This window comes from Ostrea edulis, chromosome 10 (genome assembly GCF_947568905.1).
Source record: "Ostrea edulis chromosome 10, xbOstEdul1.1, whole genome shotgun sequence".
NCBI lineage: Eukaryota > Metazoa > Mollusca > Bivalvia > Ostreida > Ostreidae > Ostrea > Ostrea edulis.
Window position 1 is genome coordinate 44006191 of NC_079173.1, and position 18979 is coordinate 44025169.

Below are 18979 nucleotides of genomic sequence, written 5' to 3' on the forward strand. Positions count from 1 at the left end.
CCTGACCCAGAGCTAATATTGTGACCCTGCCTTGACCCAGATCTAATATTGTGACCCTGCCTTGACCCAGATCTAATATTGTGACCCTGCCTTGACCCAGATCTAGTATTTGTTACCCTGCCTTGACCCAGATCTAGTATTGTGAGCCTGCCTTGACCCAGTCATGGTTTGGAACAATGTAAACTCTACAAAACACCACTGTGGAGAAGGATCAAGTGATTTTTTTTTTAACCTGACAAGTTGTAGCCAGCTTGGGGCTGTTAAGAACATATTTTTACTGAAATATGATATTATATATTCCCATATATAAATCTTTCAACCATCACAGTGGTTTCATGCTGACAAAAAAAAAAAAATCTACCATTATACTTATGTGATCTACATTTAACAATTGTATTAATGTGATTGTCAAGCAACTTGTATTTTGTGTCTTATATAATACAGACTGAATATACTGGCGTAAAAACCGATGTACAATTCAACAAAATCTAAATAAAAGGAATAACGTCTAAATGGTCTTAAAGTTGTTTGTATTATATAGGATACAGGGACAATGGAGATGTGGTCAGTTCCCACATCATCGAATCTAGATATAACAACCCCCCACCCCCCAAAAAACAAACATGAATTCCTTACTATACAATATGACAATGATTTTGGCGTGTTTTTTTACATTGATGCAGTATATAAAACACACACCCAGTAATAATATATTCCAGATACAAAATAAAACTCTACACTACATACTACTATAGTTTCCTATCTGTATACATCGACATATTTCCTTTTGTTAAGCATACAGTTATAAATGTATATATACATGTATATTCATTATAGAACAAATTGTCACCCACATGCAAAGGTGTATAAAACCAGTCACAAATATTGAGTACATCCTGTTATTGACTGGTTAAAATTTCCACTGATATGAATTAAATAATATTTAAAATATAAATGGAAAAATATATTCTCGGTGGTCAATTTTTCATGGTGGATGACTATTTCCTCCAGGATGCAAGTTCACAGATTGTTACCATGGTTTACAGATTGTTACCATGGTTTACAGATTGTTACCATGGTTTACAGATTGCTACTATGGTTCACGTTCACGGATTGTTACCATGGTTTATGGATTGTTACCATGGTTTATGGATTGTTACCATGGTTCACGGATTGTTACCATGGTTCACGGATTGTTACCATGGTTTATGGATTGTTACCATGGTGACATGTGCTATAATGTGTCGTAACTCGTCCTACATTATACCAGTTCATGCTTCAATGGATATTTCCTCCAGAGACACAAGTTCGTGAATGGTAACCATGGTTACTTACACGAAGCAATGTTATTTACTGCAATGTTTAACAATTCTCTAAACAAGAATTGTCAAAAGACAACACAGCTCCCCGGGAAGTGTGACTCAATTAAACCCTTTTAGTTCAAAACTTTTTGAAACGTAGGTCAAAGTCCAAGGTAACTAAGTCAACAGATCTGGTACCAAATGAAAGGTCTGGTCATGAAACATCTACCGTATATGAGAAAATTTAATATCAAATCTCCATCCCCCTTGGTTCAAAAGATATAGCCCAGGTTTAAGTTTTTTGAACAACAGGTCAGAGTCCAAGGTCAAGGTCACTGGGTCAAAAGTCTTGGTACCAAAAAAAGGTCTCTTTATAGGGCATCTTTATGTGAAATATCAAATCCCTATCCCCCCTGGTTAGTCAAAAGATATAGTCATGGTTAAAGTTTTTAAAAAGTAGGTCAAGTTTCAAAGTAGAGGTCAACAAACATGTAGGACAAAAGTCAAAGAACTGCAAGAAAGACCTGGTCATATGAGGCATCTATATGTGAAATATCAAAGCTCTATCTCCCTTTGTTCAAAAGATACAGCCCAGGTTTAAGTTTCTGAAAAGTAGGTTAAAGTCGCTAGGTCTTGGTACCAAAAGAAAGGTCTCTCCATGAGGCATCTATATGTGAAATATTAAAAGAAAGGTCTCTCCATGAGGCATCTATATGTGAAATATTAAAAGAAAGGTCTCTCCATGAGGCATCTATATGTGAAATATTAAAAACCCTATCGTGACATCAGGGTCATGACAATAGCTCTCCAGACAGTCATCTCAACAAGCTAAAAATAAATTCAGCGGGAAAACGCGCATAAATCCATGAAAATTTGTCCACCATAGATAAGATTAAGAATATTTGTGTCCAATAAGAAGCAAGTATACTGTTAGATTAATGAGATCTTTGAATTCTACATTACCACAGATAAAAGAGTCAGCATGGAGAACTGAAAAAATTGACACAACACTGAACTGGTTCTCTTTATCATTAGTGACCACTGAACTAGTTCTCTTTATCATTAGTGACAAAACACTGAACTGGTTCTCTTTATCATTTGACATAACAATGAACTGGTTCTCTTTATCATTAGTGACACAACACTGAACTGGTTCTCTTTATCATTTGTGACACAGCAATGAACTGGTTCTCTTTATCATTAGGGAGGTGTTTCAGAGGAATTTCACTATTGACCTCCGCTACAAGATGTTAGAAATATTTTCTACAATCAATCTGAGATAAAAATTCACTTGAAATCAGTTTGTCATTTGATGACGTTAATGCATCAGTTTATCTCACTTTATAGCAGCAGAGAGATTTCCACTGATCTTCATCACATGCTTACACATCAAACGTCGAGTTTTCTACCAAAAATTAACAAGATATGTGTTTGTGACACACATGTTGCTGAGCATAGCCACATTCAAATCTGACAAATTTGACCTTAACCTTTATCTGTCAAATAGCATTGACCTTGACCTTTAACTTTCACCAGGCATGAAGTATACATTTTGTAGTTACAAAAATAGACACAAAGCGATATATAAAATCAATATTATGCCTTAATCTTTATTTGACTCCTAATTAAGATAAAATATTTACACAACAATTATTACTAATCAATAGGGATGCAATGATACGCTGACCTCGATATGATACAGATCATGATCGATTCACAGCTAAGAATACAATTTGTGGTGTGACGATATGTCACAATATCATCACTTTTCAACAAATATGTTTTTGCTATCATATTTGAACATATCATTAACACTTATAATGCCTGCATTAGACATTTTTTCCAGTTCACTTCACGCACCCCTCATTTTTCTCTTGTTTTTTTTTTTGTTTGTTCTTTTTTTATGATTTTTACGTGGCATTTTTATTTCGAAATATTTTCCAAGATCATTTAAAAATATTTTGAAATAAAAATGCCATGTACTCTGAAGGAAAACATTACAATCTGACTCATGATCTTTTAATGTCTAATCTTTTATTGTACTTTCATTTTCATAAACTGGTTCTTTGTGTAAACTTACCGCCTTCCCTTTTTTACTGTTGATTGGTTTATCATCATCCAAGATGTTAAGGGTAGGTTCACTGCCATGCCGCACTGTTAAACTCGAGCCTAAATGTAGAAATCATACGTCACATTTCCAAACACCTCATAAACAAATACAAAATGAAAATTGAGCAGGGTATTTCAAAACAAGACAAATCAATCATGTTTACAAAATTTTTACAGCAGTGATTTATTCATATTCAATATGAACTATATTATAAAATCTTTACAGCAGTGATTTATTCATATTCAATATGAACTATGTTATAAAATTTTTACAGCAGTGATTTATTCATATTCAATATGAACTATGTTATAAAAATTTTACAGCAGTGATTTATTCAATATGAACTATGTTATAAAATGTTTACAGCAGTGATTTATTCATATTCAATATGAACTATGTTATAAAATTTTTACAGCAGTGATTTATTCATATTCAATATGAACTATGTTATAAAAATTTTACAGCAGTGATTTATTCAATATGAACTATGTTATAAAATGTTTACAGCAGTGATTTATTCCTATTCAATATGAACTATGTTATAAAATGTTTACAGCAGTGATTTATTCCTATTCAATATGAACTATGTTATAAAATGTTTACAGCAGTGATTTATTCCTATTCAATATGAACTATGTCATAAAATTTTTAGAGTTTTGAGTATATATGTCAAGGATGTGAAAAACAGCTGGCAGTTTCTGGCATCATGCCAAACCACAGTCAGGGTGGGCAACATGTTACTATTACCATTATTCTTCTCTATAGTAAGTTTAACAGACTGGCCGTTTAACAGACTGACCGTTACTGACCGTGGAACACACTGACCATTACTGACCATGGAACAGACTGACCATTACTGACCATGGAACAGACTGACTGTTACTGACCATTTAACAGACTGACCATTACTGGCTGTATAACAGACTGACCGTTACTGACCATTTAACATACTGACCGTGAGATTCTATGTCCCTCGATGTCACAACCACATCATGTTCAGAACTGGGCTGGAACACAGAGATGGTCTTTAACTGACCACTAGTGTCACCTCCCTGGAAAATATCAGGGCTGGCTGTTCCAGCTGAACTCTGGCTGGCTCCATCCCCATTATGTGGCTGATATGTTTGACCCCCTTGTTCCTCATAATCTGCTATCAACTGAAAATTAGTGAAATTCAGAGACCATGAAACTGTAAATACAAATTAGTGAAATTCAGGGACCATGAAACTGTAAATACAAATTAGTGAAATTCAGGGACCATGAAACTGTAAATACAAATTAGTGAAATTCAGGGACCATGTAAATACAAATTAGTGAAATTCAGGGACCATGAAACTGTAAATACAAATTAGTGAAATTCAGGGACCATGAAACTGTAAATACAAATTAATTCAGGGACCATGAAACTGTAAATACAAATTAGTGAAATTCAGGGACCATGACAAGAGATTTTTTTAACAAATCCTTTTTAACTGGATACTAACAAAGGCTTCAAACTGAATTACTGAACAGAACAAGTCAACCTGTAATATGTGAATATCATCCAGCAATGAATAATTTTGTTATTTTGAATATGTAAACATATGTAGTTCTAACAGTAAACTCTAGATGGCACCACTGACAAACCTGTTCTCGGTCGTCCACCACATCGTTGAGCTGGTCATCTGGGTCCAAGATCCCACCATCGTTGATTGTGCGTAGGTTGTGAACAGAAACCCAGTGGTCATTCGACTACAAATAAAAACCAAAATGTGACAGCCATGCTCCCATATATATCAACAAAAGTGATTCTGGTATACAAAGAAGATCTTGTCACAAGGAACACACATGCTAAATATGAAAGCCCAATCATTAACCAATCAAAAATTAGGCTCAAGGTTGAAGTTTTCAAAAGTAGGCCATGAGGTCAAAATATTTGGTATGAAAATACTCAACAACAAAAAATAAATAAGTACTGCATGATATTAGAAATTATATTGAATGTTGACTACTTTAAATACTATACAAAAATAAGTCCTAGAAATATTGAATGAGAATAAAGGCATATAATTGTCTTCATGATGTTTGATGTGGTAGTTTGTTTCTGTGGGAATAAATTCATGTTATGCAGACACTTCTATATCAACTCATTTACATGCAGATACAGAAACACCGCCAGTTTTGGGGAAGTACCACAAATTTTCGCCGATGCATACGTAAGTGTTGAAGTTTGTGGCAGCTAGTAAAGATTATTCATCCAACCTCTAGCTGTCATAAATACGAACCTCAATCTTAAGTTGGATAAATACCAACCTCAATCTTAAGGTGTCATAAATACCAACCTCAATCTTAAGGTGTCATAAATACAAACCTCAATCATAAGGTGTCATCAAAAAATCTGTGACTTTACCAACTTATCATGCAAACTCAGACATACATATGATAAGGGCCTTAAATTTCACCCTCAAACAGTTTCATATTATTTATTATATTTCTGGGATACTTAAAACGCCTTGCAAATCCAGAACTTTTTTTAAAATAAATTTTAATCTTTGAAAAATATCATACTCGAAGGCATATAAACTGCAATAATTTATGCCAGCATACTTCATGGACCTTGTTTGTGCTTCATGAAAAGTATTCTGGCCTGAAGCTTCTGCAATTCATACATTCACGAATTTTTCAAAATTGAAATTCATTTTTTGTATTTATAGACTTTACTTTCATTTCTGTCGTAATTCATAGCCATTAAAATAGTCCTGCTTATATCTATCATTAAAATAGTCCTGTTATATCTATCATTAAAATAGTCCTGCTATATCTATCATTAAAATAGTCCTGCTATATCTATCATGATCCAGCACGCACACTGTACACGTCGTTAGGAAATGGCTATCATGTTTAATCAAATACAAAAACAATGGGAATGTAAATATTTAGTTATATTTCACCTTTCTGTAAATTGATAGATTTATTTCTTCAGCTTGAACTCAATGTATAACACACACACACACACACACACACACACACACACACAGAGAGAGAGAGAGAGAGAGAGAGAGATACATATACATGTATATATATATTCATATTGCATCATTGGCATACAACAAGGGGGACATCTGTGACACCTAATAAAGCAGACTCATGCAGCTTTTGAGATTTAAAAACTTTAAAGGTTACCCTATTTTGTGAAAAATTGCATATCTATTTAAACTATTTAAAATAAAGTTCCCAGAAAAAAAAGCAGTTGAAATATCTGTGTGCCTGCAAATTCACATAGCAGATCACAGCCTCACACACTCAAACTCCAGATCTAGTACAGCCTTACATACTACAGATCTAATACAGTCTTATACACTACAGATCTAATACAGTCTTATACACTACAGATCTAATACAGTCTTATACACTACAGATCTAATACAGTCTTATACACTACAGATCTAGTACAGTCTTATACACTACAGATCTAATACAGTCTTATACACTACAGATCTAATATAGACTTATACACTACAGATCTAATACAGTCTTATACACTACAGATCTAATACAGTCTTATACACTACAGATCTAATACAGTCTTATACACTACAGATCTAATACAGTCTTACACACTACAGATCTAATACAGTCTTATACACTACAGATCTAATACAGTCTTATACACTACAGATCTAATACAGTCTTATACACTACAGATCTAATACAGTCTTATACACTACAGATCTAATACAGTCTTATACACTACAGATCTAGTACAGTCTTATACACTACAGATCTAATACAGTCTTATACACTACAGATCTAACACAGTCTTATACACTACAGATCTAACACAGTCTAATACAGTCTTATACACTACAGATCTAATACAGACTTATACACTACAGATCTAATACAGTCTTATACACTACAGATCTAATACAGTCTTATACACTACAGATCTAATACAGTCTTATACACTACAGATCTAATACAGTCTTATACACTACAGATCTAATACAGTCTTATACACTACAGATCTAATAGTCTTATACACTACAGATCTAGTACAGTCTTATACACTACAGATCTAATACAGACTTATATACTACAGATCTAATACAGTCTTATACACTACAGATCTAATACAGTCTTATACACTACAGATCTAATACAGTCTTATACACTACAGATCTAATACAGTCTTATACAGTACAGATCTAATACAGTCTTATACACTACAGATCTAATACAGTCTTATACACTACAGATCTAATACAGTCTTACACACTACAGATCTAATACAGTCTTATACACTACAGATCTAATACAGTCTTATACACTACAGATCTAGTACAGTCTTATACACTACAGATCTAGTACAGTCTTATACACTACAGATCTAGTACAGTCTTATACACTACAGATCTAGTACAGTCTTATACACTACAGATCTAGTACAGTCTTATACACTACAGATCTAATACAGTCTTATACACTACAGATCTAATATAGACTTATACACTACAGATCTAATACAGTCTTATACACTACAGATCTAATACAGTCTTATACACTACAGATCTAATACAGTCTTATACACTACAGATCTAATACAGTCTTATACAGTACAGATCTAATACAGTCTTATACACTACAGATCTAGCACAGCCTTATACACTACAGATCTAATACAGTCTTATACACTACAGATCTAATACAGCCTTATACACTACAGATCTAATACAGCCTTATACACTACAGATCTAATACAGTCTTATACACTACAGATCTAATACAGTCTTATACACTACAGATCTAATACAGTCTTATACACTACAGATCTAATACAGTCTTATACACTACAGATCTAATACAGTCTTATACACTACAGATCTAATACAGTCTTATACACTACAGATCTAATACAGTCTTATACACTACAGATCTAATACAGTCTTACACACTACAGATCTAATACAGTCTTACACACTACAGATCTAATACAGTCTTATACACTACAGATCTAATACAGTCTTATACACTACAGATCTAATACAGTCTTATACACTACAGATCTAATACAGTCTTATACACTACAGATCTAATATAGTCTTATACACTACAGATCTAATACAGCCTTATACACTACAGATCTAATACAGTCTTATACACTACAGATCTAATACAGTCTTATATACTACAGATCTAATACAGTCTTATACACTACAGATCTAATACAGTCTTATACACTACAGATCTAATACAGTCTTATACACTACAGATCTAATACAGTCTTATACACTACAGATCTAGTACAGTCTTATACACTACAGATCTAATACAGTCTTATACACTACAGATCTAACACAGTCTAATACAGTCTTATACACTACAGATCTAATACAGACTTATACACTACAGATCTAATACAGTCTTATACACTACAGATCTAATACAGTCTTATACACTACAGATCTAATACAGTCTTATACACTACAGATCTAATACAGTCTTATACACTACAGATCTAATACAGTCTTATACACTACAGATCTAATACAGTCTTATACACTACAGATCTAATAGTCTTATACACTACAGATCTAGTACAGTCTTATACACTACAGATCTAATACAGACTTATATACTACAGATCTAATACAGTCTTATACACTACAGATCTAATACAGTCTTATACACTACAGATCTAATACAGTCTTATACACTACAGATCTAGTACAGTCTTATACACTACAGATCTAGTACAGTCGTATACACTACAGATCTAATACAGTCTTATACACTACAGATCTAATATAGACTTATACACTACAGATCTAATACAGTCTTATACACTACAGATCTAATATAGACTTATACACTACAGATCTAATACAGTCTAATACACTACAGATCTAATACAGTCTTATACACTACAGATCTAACACAGTCTTATACACTACAGATCTAATACAGACTTATACAATACAGATCTAATACAGACTTATACAATACAGATCTAATACAGTCTTATACACTACAGATCTAATACAGTCTTATACACTACAGATCTAATACAGTCTTATACACTACAGATCTAATACAGTCTTATACACTACAGATCTAATACAGTCTTATACACTACAGATCTAGTACAGTCTTATACACTACAGATCTAATACAGTCTTATACACTACAGATCTAATACAGTCTTATACACTACAGATCTAATACAGTCTTATACAATACAGATCTAATACAGTCTTATACACTACAGATCTAATACAGTCTTATACACTACAGATCTAATACAGTCTTATACACTACAGATCTAATACAGTCTTATACACTACAGATCTAATACAGTCTTATACACTACAGATCTAATACAGTCTTATACACTACAGATCTAGTACAGTCTTATACACTACAGATCTAATACAGTCGTATACACTACAGATCTAATACAGTCTTATACACTACAGATCTAATATAGACTTATACACTACAGATCTAATACAGTCTTATACACTACAGATCTAATATAGACTTATACACTACAGATCTAATACAGTCTAATACACTACAGATCTAATACAGTCTTATACACTACAGATCTAACACAGTCTTATACACTACAGATCTAATACAGACTTATACAATACAGATCTAATACAGACTTATACAATACAGATCTAATACAGTCTTATACACTACAGATCTAATACAGTCTTATACACTACAGATCTAATACAGTCTTATACACTACAGATCTAATACAGTCTTATACACTACAGATCTAGTACAGTCTTATACACTACAGATCTAGTACAGTCTTATACACTACAGATCTAATACAGTCTTATACACTACAGATCTAATACAGTCTTATACACTACAGATCTAATACAGTCTTATACAATACAGATCTAATACAGTCTTATACACTACAGATCTAATACAGTCTTATACACTACAGATCTAATACAGTCTTATACACTACAGATCTAATACAGTCTTATACACTACAGATCTAATACAGTCTTATACACTACAGATCTAATACAGTCTTATACACTACAAATCTAATACAGTCTTATACACTACAGATCTAGCACAGCCTTATATACTACAGATCTAGCACAGCCTTATATACTTTCAAACTCCAGGTCTTAGTGCAGCTTTACATCTGAGTGAACTATTATGAAGATAACAAAATGAACTATGAAGATAACAAAATTTAAAAGGACAACCAATATATATCTGACTTGCGTTTATGCATTGAGTTTTCAAATTAAAGAGTCAGCTGCCTTTACGACAATGCAGTGCTCCTTGAACATTAACAATAATAAGGCTGGGATATTCATGGAATGTCCTCTGATAACAACATCTTTTCCTGGGTGATTGAAATGTCAAATTCAAATCTCAGTCAGTCTGATTTATTTTGTACACCTATTATCTACAGGTAACCATTCCTTCAGATACACCTCCCAAATCACACTAAAGGTCAACTTACTGAAATTTCTCATGTTGCATTTGATATCATACAGGTATGTGTGTCTCTGTACCTAACAGATCACATTGTCTGACTGTTAGTGCATATATATATATATCTGTAAACATAAACAAACACCTGCAAGCTTCACCTGTATTGATACCTGTATGTTTACATCAATAATACACAGGTACAGCCATCAATCACTGTACTCAACTGACCACATCATTGTCTTCAATATTGTACCATTATATCATATTCCATAAAAAAAAGATTTTCACAATTTAACAGGCCAAAGTAGTCCTATTAAAATAATTGTTGCATAATAAACAGAGATTTATTCAATTGACAAATGCTGATCATCACATTATTGTGTTATGCTAATCACATTGTGTGCAGCTAGTACAGGCCCTGGGAGTGGAGGGTTTCAGAGTAGTACTAATCACATTGTGTGCAGCTAGTACAGACCCTGGGAGTGGAGGGTTTCAGAGTAGTACTAATCACATTGTGTACAGCTAGTACAGACCCTGGGACTGTGGAGGGTTTCAGAGTAGTACTAATCACATTGTGTACAGCTAGTACAGACCCTGGGAGTGGAGGGTTTCAGAGTAGTACTAATCACATTGTGTGCAGCTAGTACAGACCCTGGGAGTGGAGGGTTTCAGAGTAGTACTAATCACATTGTGTGCAGCTAGTACAGACCCTGGGAGTGGAGGGTTTCAGAGTAGTACTAATCACATTGTGTGCAGCTAGTACAGACCCTGGGAGTGGAGGGTTTCAGAGTAGTACTAATCACATTGTGTACAGCTAGTACAGACCCTGGGAGTGGAGGGTTTCAGAGTAGTACTAATCACATTGTGTACAGCTAGTACAGACCCTGGGAGTGGAGGGTTTCAGAGTAGTACTAATCACATTGTGTGCAGCTAGTACAGACCCTGGGAGTGGAGGGTTTCAGAGTAGTACTAATCACATTGTGTGCAGCTAGTACAGACCCTGGGAGTGGAGGGTTTCAGAGTAGTACTAATCACATTGTGTGCAGCTAGTACAGACCCTGGGAGTGGAGGGTTTCAGAGTAGTACTAATCACATTGTGTACAGCTAGTACAGACCCTGGGAGTGGAGGGTTTCAGAGTAGTACTAATCACATTGTGTACAGCTAGTACAGACCCTGGGAGTGGAGGGTTTCAGAGTAGTACTAATCACATTGTGTGCAGCTAGTACAGACCCTGGGAGTGGAGGGTTTCAGAGTAGTACTAATCACATTGTGTGCAGCTAGTACAGACCCTGGGAGTGGAGGGTTTCAGAGTAGTACTAATCACATTGTGTGCAGCTAGTACAGACCCTGGGACTGTGGAGAGTTTCAGAGTAGTACTAATCACATTGTGTGCAGCTAGTACAGACCCTGGGAGTGGAGGGTTTCAGAGTAGTACTAATCACATTGTGTACAGCTAGTACAGACCCTGGGAGTGTGGAGGGTTTCAGAGTAGTACTAATCACATTGTGTGCAGCTAGTACAGACCCTGGGAGTGTGGAGGGTTTCAGAGTAGTACTAATCACATTGTGTACAGCTAGTACAGACCCTGGGAGTGGAGGGTTTCAGAGTAGTACTAATCACATTGTGTGCAGCTAGTACAGACCCTGGGAGTGGAGGGTTTCAGAGTAGTACTAATCACATTGTGTGCAGCTAGTACAGACCCTGGGAGTGGAGGGTTTCAGAGTAGTACTAATCACATTGTGTACAGCTAGTACAGACCCTGGGAGTGGAGGGTTTCAGAGTAGTACTAATCACATTGTGTACAGCTAGTACAGACCCTGGGAGAGTGGAGGGTTTCAGAGTAGTACTAATCACATTGTGTGCAGCTAGTACAGACCCTGGGAGTGGAGGGTTTCAGAGTAGTACTAATCACATTGTGTGCAGCTAGTACAGACCCTGGGACTGTGGAGGGTTTCAGAGTAGTACTAATCACATTGTGTGCAGCTAGTACAGACCCTGGGACTGTGGAGGGTTTCAGAGTAGTACTAATCACATTGTGTGCAGCTAATACAGACCCTGGGAGTGGAGGGTTTCAGAGTAGTACTAATCACATTGTGTACAGCTAGTACAGACCCTGGGACTGTGGAGGGTTTCAGAGTAGTGCTAATCACATTGTGTACAGCTAGTACAGACCCTGGGAGTGGAGGGTTTCAGAGTAGTACTAATCACATTGTGTGCAGCTAGTACAGACCCTGGGAGTGGAGGGTTTCAGAGTAGTACTAATCACATTGTGTGTGCAGCTAGTACAGACCCTGGGAGTGGAGGGTTTCAGAGTAGTACTAATCACATTGTGTACAGCTAGTACAGACCCTGGGACTGTGGAGGGTTTCAGAGTAGTACTAATCACATTGTGTACAGCTAGTACAGGCCCTGGGAGTGGAGGGTTTCAGAGTAGTACTAATCACATTGTGTTCAGCTAGTACAGACCCTGGGAGTGGAGGGTTTCAGAGGACAGTTGACATATATATATATATATAGGTATAAATGTTTCACACATGTCTCATCAGGGCACTATATCGACAATACACATGTAACAAAATATCATCTCACATTGTCACAAACCTCAGCTGCCATGGTTACGGGTAAATGCATCCGTGAGACATCCTAATCCCATTCATGTTTATACTACACAAACTGAGCAAGTCCTCACAAACTACAGCAGGTGTCACCAAACGCAATTCAAATAACCACACACGCACCGAGATATGAAAAATGTATATTACACCGAGATATGAAAAATGTATATTACACCGCCAGAACAGCAGAAAATGATAGCCTCATTGGGCACTGCACTAAATACAAGCTGAAATGTGAGACGCAGCCCCAACAGTATATGTAGGACAAAAAAACCTGTCATGTACAGCACCAGTCATTCTGACCTTCCCAAGGTCTCCAGCTGAATATCCAGCTTATACTGCTGTCTGATTATAAACATGGTCTGTTCCCTCAGAAAGGTAAGATTCAGCTGGGTTTTTTTTTTAGGGGGGGGTGGGGGTGGGGGGGGGGGGGGGGCATTTTTTAACAAATTTAAAAATATCATTCAGTGACTGTCTTTATCTGTACAGACTGAATTCACTGTGTGACTGCATTATCTGGATCACGCGAATGTATACCAACATACAAGGTTGTGTTTGTCTTTATTCTGTCTATATAGATCACGAGAATGTATATACCAATTCACATACTGTATATATAGATCACGAGAATGTATATACCAATTCACATACTGTATATATAGATCACGAGAATGTATACCAACATACAAGATTGTGTATATTCTGTCTATATAGATCACGAGAATGTTTACCCATACAAGGTTATGTTTGTCTTTATTCTGTCAATATAAAACTATAACTTGAAATCAAGAAGTTGTGTTCAAATGTTAATGCCTGACGGAATATGACGGGTAGTTCTCGTCAATAGTAAATGATCTTGTCACTGAATCAGGATGTCACAGGTTGTAATTAAACCCCATGCACTCAGTCAGGTTACTTTAAACATACATGTACTAGCTAGTCTAATTCTTAATTTTGAGTTATATCCCTTTAATTTAGTATTCCAAACAGATATTTCAGGAACAACATTTTATCTGTATACATACTAACAAGCTGTTGCAACACCATAAACAAAATAGGTCATCTGATACACATAAACAAAATAGGTCATCTGATACACATAAACAAAACAGGTCATCTGATACACATAAACAACTGAACCATGAAGGCATATCCTACTGAACAATGCACGCTTAACAAATTCAAACAAGTTCCTTATCTCCATTAATACACAGTATATGCTGCTGCCCTATAAATCGGGCTCCAAGATCATCCCCTCACCTCACTATTAGAGCCCCGAGTCTTACACATTAGTGAAGATCATCCCCTCACCTCACTATTAGAGCCCCGAGTCTTACACATTAGTGAAGATCAACCCCTCACCTCACTATTAGAGTGATTAGATCAACCCCTCACCTCACTATTAGAGTCCCGACACATTAGTGAAGATCAACACCTCACCTCACTATTAGAGTCCCCAGTCTTACACATACTGCTAATTAAGACTCAAAATCATGACCTGCTGCTTGACTAAAGCTCATCTACTGCTAAGACTAAAACTCACGACCTGCTGCTCAACTAAAACTCATGATCTACTGCTCGACTCAAACTCATGATCTACTGCTCGACTCAAACTCACGACCTGCTGCTCGACTCAAACTCACGACCTACAGATCATCACTGAGTGAGATAACCCAATCAGCATGATCTTATAAATGTCAGGGATAATACTAGGTATTCTCTGTGTACTGCCTCTGAAGGCAGCCATTGATATGAGAATGTTATTCCTCCAGTTAATATGGTAAACACAGGAACAGCACATAAGTCCTGATCTGTGAATAGTAAATTCCCCTACACCCACCATTCCACACATCAGTTGATCCAATTACTACAGATTTTGACAACTCAAACTTTATGTTGTCACTTTTTTTTCTGATAATTATATGTTTATTTGTACTTTGTGTACCTTATAAGCCTCAGGACTCCATTGGTCAATAAATTACAACAACAATCATCTATGATAAAACATGGGCACTATAATCCTATACACTAATCTCTTGGGATAATCCTCTATAATCTCATTAGCTTGTATTTAAAACCCCACTGATTCTCACATTAATCCTTCTCACAAAGGGAGGACACTCCTGCATGTGTTGTCTGTGCTGGGTTTCTCTCCCTTCTAAAACAGGTGTGTACATTACTATATACTTAAATTTCATAGAGGCATTTAGGGAGGGAGGGAGAGAGGGGGGGGGGGGGGGGGTGGCTGTGTGATTTGCAATTTTTGAAATGAAATTTAGTGTATCCAGTTTAATACAGAGCCTGGTCAATGGTGATTAATTTCAACAGATGAATGACATTGCTGGGCTCAGGACAGCAGGATGTTGACAATTAAAAACTGACAACTGCATGTAAATGAATCGATACTCTGGAAATTCAATATCAAAGCATGAGTCTTGCATGGACTGGAGGCTATAAACATGGGAGGGGGAGGAGCTGATTTTAGTACCCCTAAGAACTATCTATAACTTAATATCTGTGAAGCAGGAAGGACAAGAGTAAGAGAGCAAAGGTCAGAATATTTTTGTCCTCACTCCTAGACTAGAACAGACACCGGTCAGTTTAAAGACATTACCGTAAATTGTGGTTCTACTCAGAGTATCGTTAGTGTGGAGCAGTACATGTCACTCCTAGACCTGAATGGACAATGGTCAGTTTAAAGACATTAAATTGGTCCTACTCAGAATGCGGAGTATAGAGCTGTGTGAATTTATTAGAATGGACAAATCTTCCGTTTAACGACAGCCCCTTCCCTTATTACAGGGAAGATTTTATTTTACTATCATCACACTAAATATGTTGGACAGTGCAACAAATATAGAGATCTTCATGGTCAGTGGTCTAGCTGATCAATTCACAAATTCACTCAGAATGAATTCATTCCCAGGATACATGTTAGTTGTGCATTTATATAGACTGTTTATTTCTTGATCAATGGCCACGCCATCTGGTCACTATCTCTCTAACACTGCCCCGCTCTATACTGGTTTCAGTACCCCCCAGATTTTGTTCCCATTGTAAACATGACTACTTCTAAAGTCCCCTCTACTTAAGTCAACACACAGACAGCCGTACTTTCGATTTTACACACATATCAATGGCTTCCAGCTACCAGTGTACCTTTATCAGGCTAAAATGCAGGTCAAACAACAACAAAAAAGAGTATTTTTAATAAGGTAAAAATGAATGATTTAAAATTCAACATATTTGACTTTAACTTCATACAAGAAAGTCTATCAAGTCTATTATAAAGGATGGTTGGTTTCACAAAATCTGGGAAAGTGTTCAGGGAGTTCATTCATTTTGTGAAAATCGTTATTTAATCACTACTAATTCAATTATGCATTCAATTAAATGTATATCCTTCACAAAATTTACTTCAAATGAATCAATTCATTGACAACCAAGTTAATGATGCAGTAGTAAAATTGCAAAATTTTAAATTTACCTCTTAAAATTAATCTCTCTCTCTGAAACTCTCTCTCTTCTCTTTCCTCTCTCTCTCTCTCTCTCTGACTTGCTCTCTCTTTCTTTCTCTCTCTCTCTCATTCTCCTCTCTCTCTCTCTCTCTGTTAATATAATTAAACCAGAAGTCCATTTAATTACGCTCACATTCCACTACTCCCCTACAGATTACTATGGTGCTTGCTGCGTGACTCAGCTCTCCCAGGTGTCCCATTGTTAATTTTACCCTCATTACTGATTACCCAATCACCTTCACCTGAATCTCATGAATCAGTCCCATAAAACACAATGAAAAGAGTTCTCCTATTCACTAATGTATGCAGCCAAACTGTGTAGTTCATCAGGCAATTTCCCATCCTCAGCCTGACTTCAACAACTCCACAACACAATACAACCCCCTACCCCATTAACTGTATTCCCACTAAATCATGGCAGTCACCAACTTTTTTGTTTTGTTTCAGTTCCCTGAAAAAATTGCATTAATCATGATATATATGTACCCTGTGATGACAGGAGTTGTCTGCCTTTAAAACCCTTTATTATAATAATTATTTTGATCTTGTTGAAATGATGTGCAAGTGAGTTTTCTGTTTTAAAGGACAGTAAATTTGGCGTTGGAACTAATTAATTGGTTTATTTGATCAACATTTCAGCTCTCACCCCCTCCCCCCCCAACCACCCCCCAAAAAACCCCTCAAATTCACAGATCCAGGCTTAACACACAAACTTCAGATTTACACGGGTTTTTTACAGAATTAGAAACATAAGCTCATCAGAACGATAATAAGTTTACACTTAGCATCTCAGGGCTGTTTGTTTTGCAGATTAAAGAATTCCCTTTCTTTTCAATTGCATCTCTGTGTTCTCGGCATAAAACACATGGCTGAAACTCATTTCACAAGCTGTCCTTAATTTCATGGTTGCAGGCTCTAATTTGAAACACCAATGCACCTTAAAATTCAACTCTCTTTCATTAGAGATTCTGGGGAATTTCTCTTCACTACACAAAGGAAAGACCTGTGTCAGATTCACGCTGAACAAATGAACTTGCATTAATCATCTGAATGATAAAAGACAGTGGGTGAGGAAACTCGGGGTCAGGATATTTAAATGTTACTTGTGTGAGGAAACAAAAGTTCAGAGTATAAGAAGTCCACAGGGTATTTACCAATTAAACAAACCGTATACATGTGATCATGTTATTTAACAGAGAAAAATTTCAAAACTTTGCAGCATAAATGTATAAATATATGATTTATGCGTACAATTTACCCAGCATTTTTCAATGGCACAGGGAGTTTTATTGTACACGCAACATATACACACCAATCACTAAACAAGAGGCTGATTCCTAAACAAGGAAATCGTGCCTTCACATGCCAAATTTGGAGTCTTATTGATGGTTAACATGCATATGAGCCCCAAAGGATTGACACTGCCTCAATGTGTGTTCAGTCGAAGACCCGGGAGTAAACATTGACGTTTCATTCTCTGTTCCTAGATGTCAAGAAAGAGACTAAAATAAAATATTTATGTTTCCTGACAGACAATGTCATAAGATTTCTCCTTGCTTATCTCCCCCCCCCCCCCACCCCCCCGGCATCTGCTCCTACCTCTAGTGTTCGTGTTTGCCCTACTCTTAATTTTGTAATTCTTTATAGGAGTTATGAGATTGATCAATGTTCGTTATCTTCGCCTTTATAGGAGTTATGAGATTTATTGTTCGTTATCTTCACCTTTATAGGAGTTATGAGATTTATTGTTCGTTATTTTCACCTTTATAGGAGTTATGAGATTGATCACTGTTCATTATCTTCACCTTTATAGGAGTTATGAGATTGACCACTGTTCGTTATCTTCATCTTTACATCTATATGTAACACAGCAATTATCTAAAATGGGATATATAATTATGTACTATTAAGATATCCATTTAGTGGTAAACATTAATTCTAACCCCCCACCCTCTAGAATCTATACCCACAAATCG

The 18979-nt window shown here is 36.0% G+C and overlaps 1 protein-coding gene across 16 annotated transcripts in view; it reads right to left on the minus strand.

Moving 5' to 3' along the window:
* Positions 1–18979, minus strand: part of LOC125666133 (partitioning defective 3 homolog) — a 96281-nt gene that overhangs the window by 67612 nt on the left and 9690 nt on the right. For all 16 annotated transcript variants that reach the window (XM_056151441.1, XM_056151438.1, XM_056151439.1 and 13 more), the window contains exons 3-5: positions 5038–5142; positions 4367–4568; positions 3382–3470 (exon numbers count right to left, since the gene is read on the minus strand). In XM_056151441.1, coding sequence (XP_056007416.1) covers positions 3382–3470; positions 4367–4568; positions 5038–5142 — 396 coding nt within the window. The remainder of the gene's footprint in view (positions 1–3381; positions 3471–4366; positions 4569–5037; positions 5143–18979) is intronic.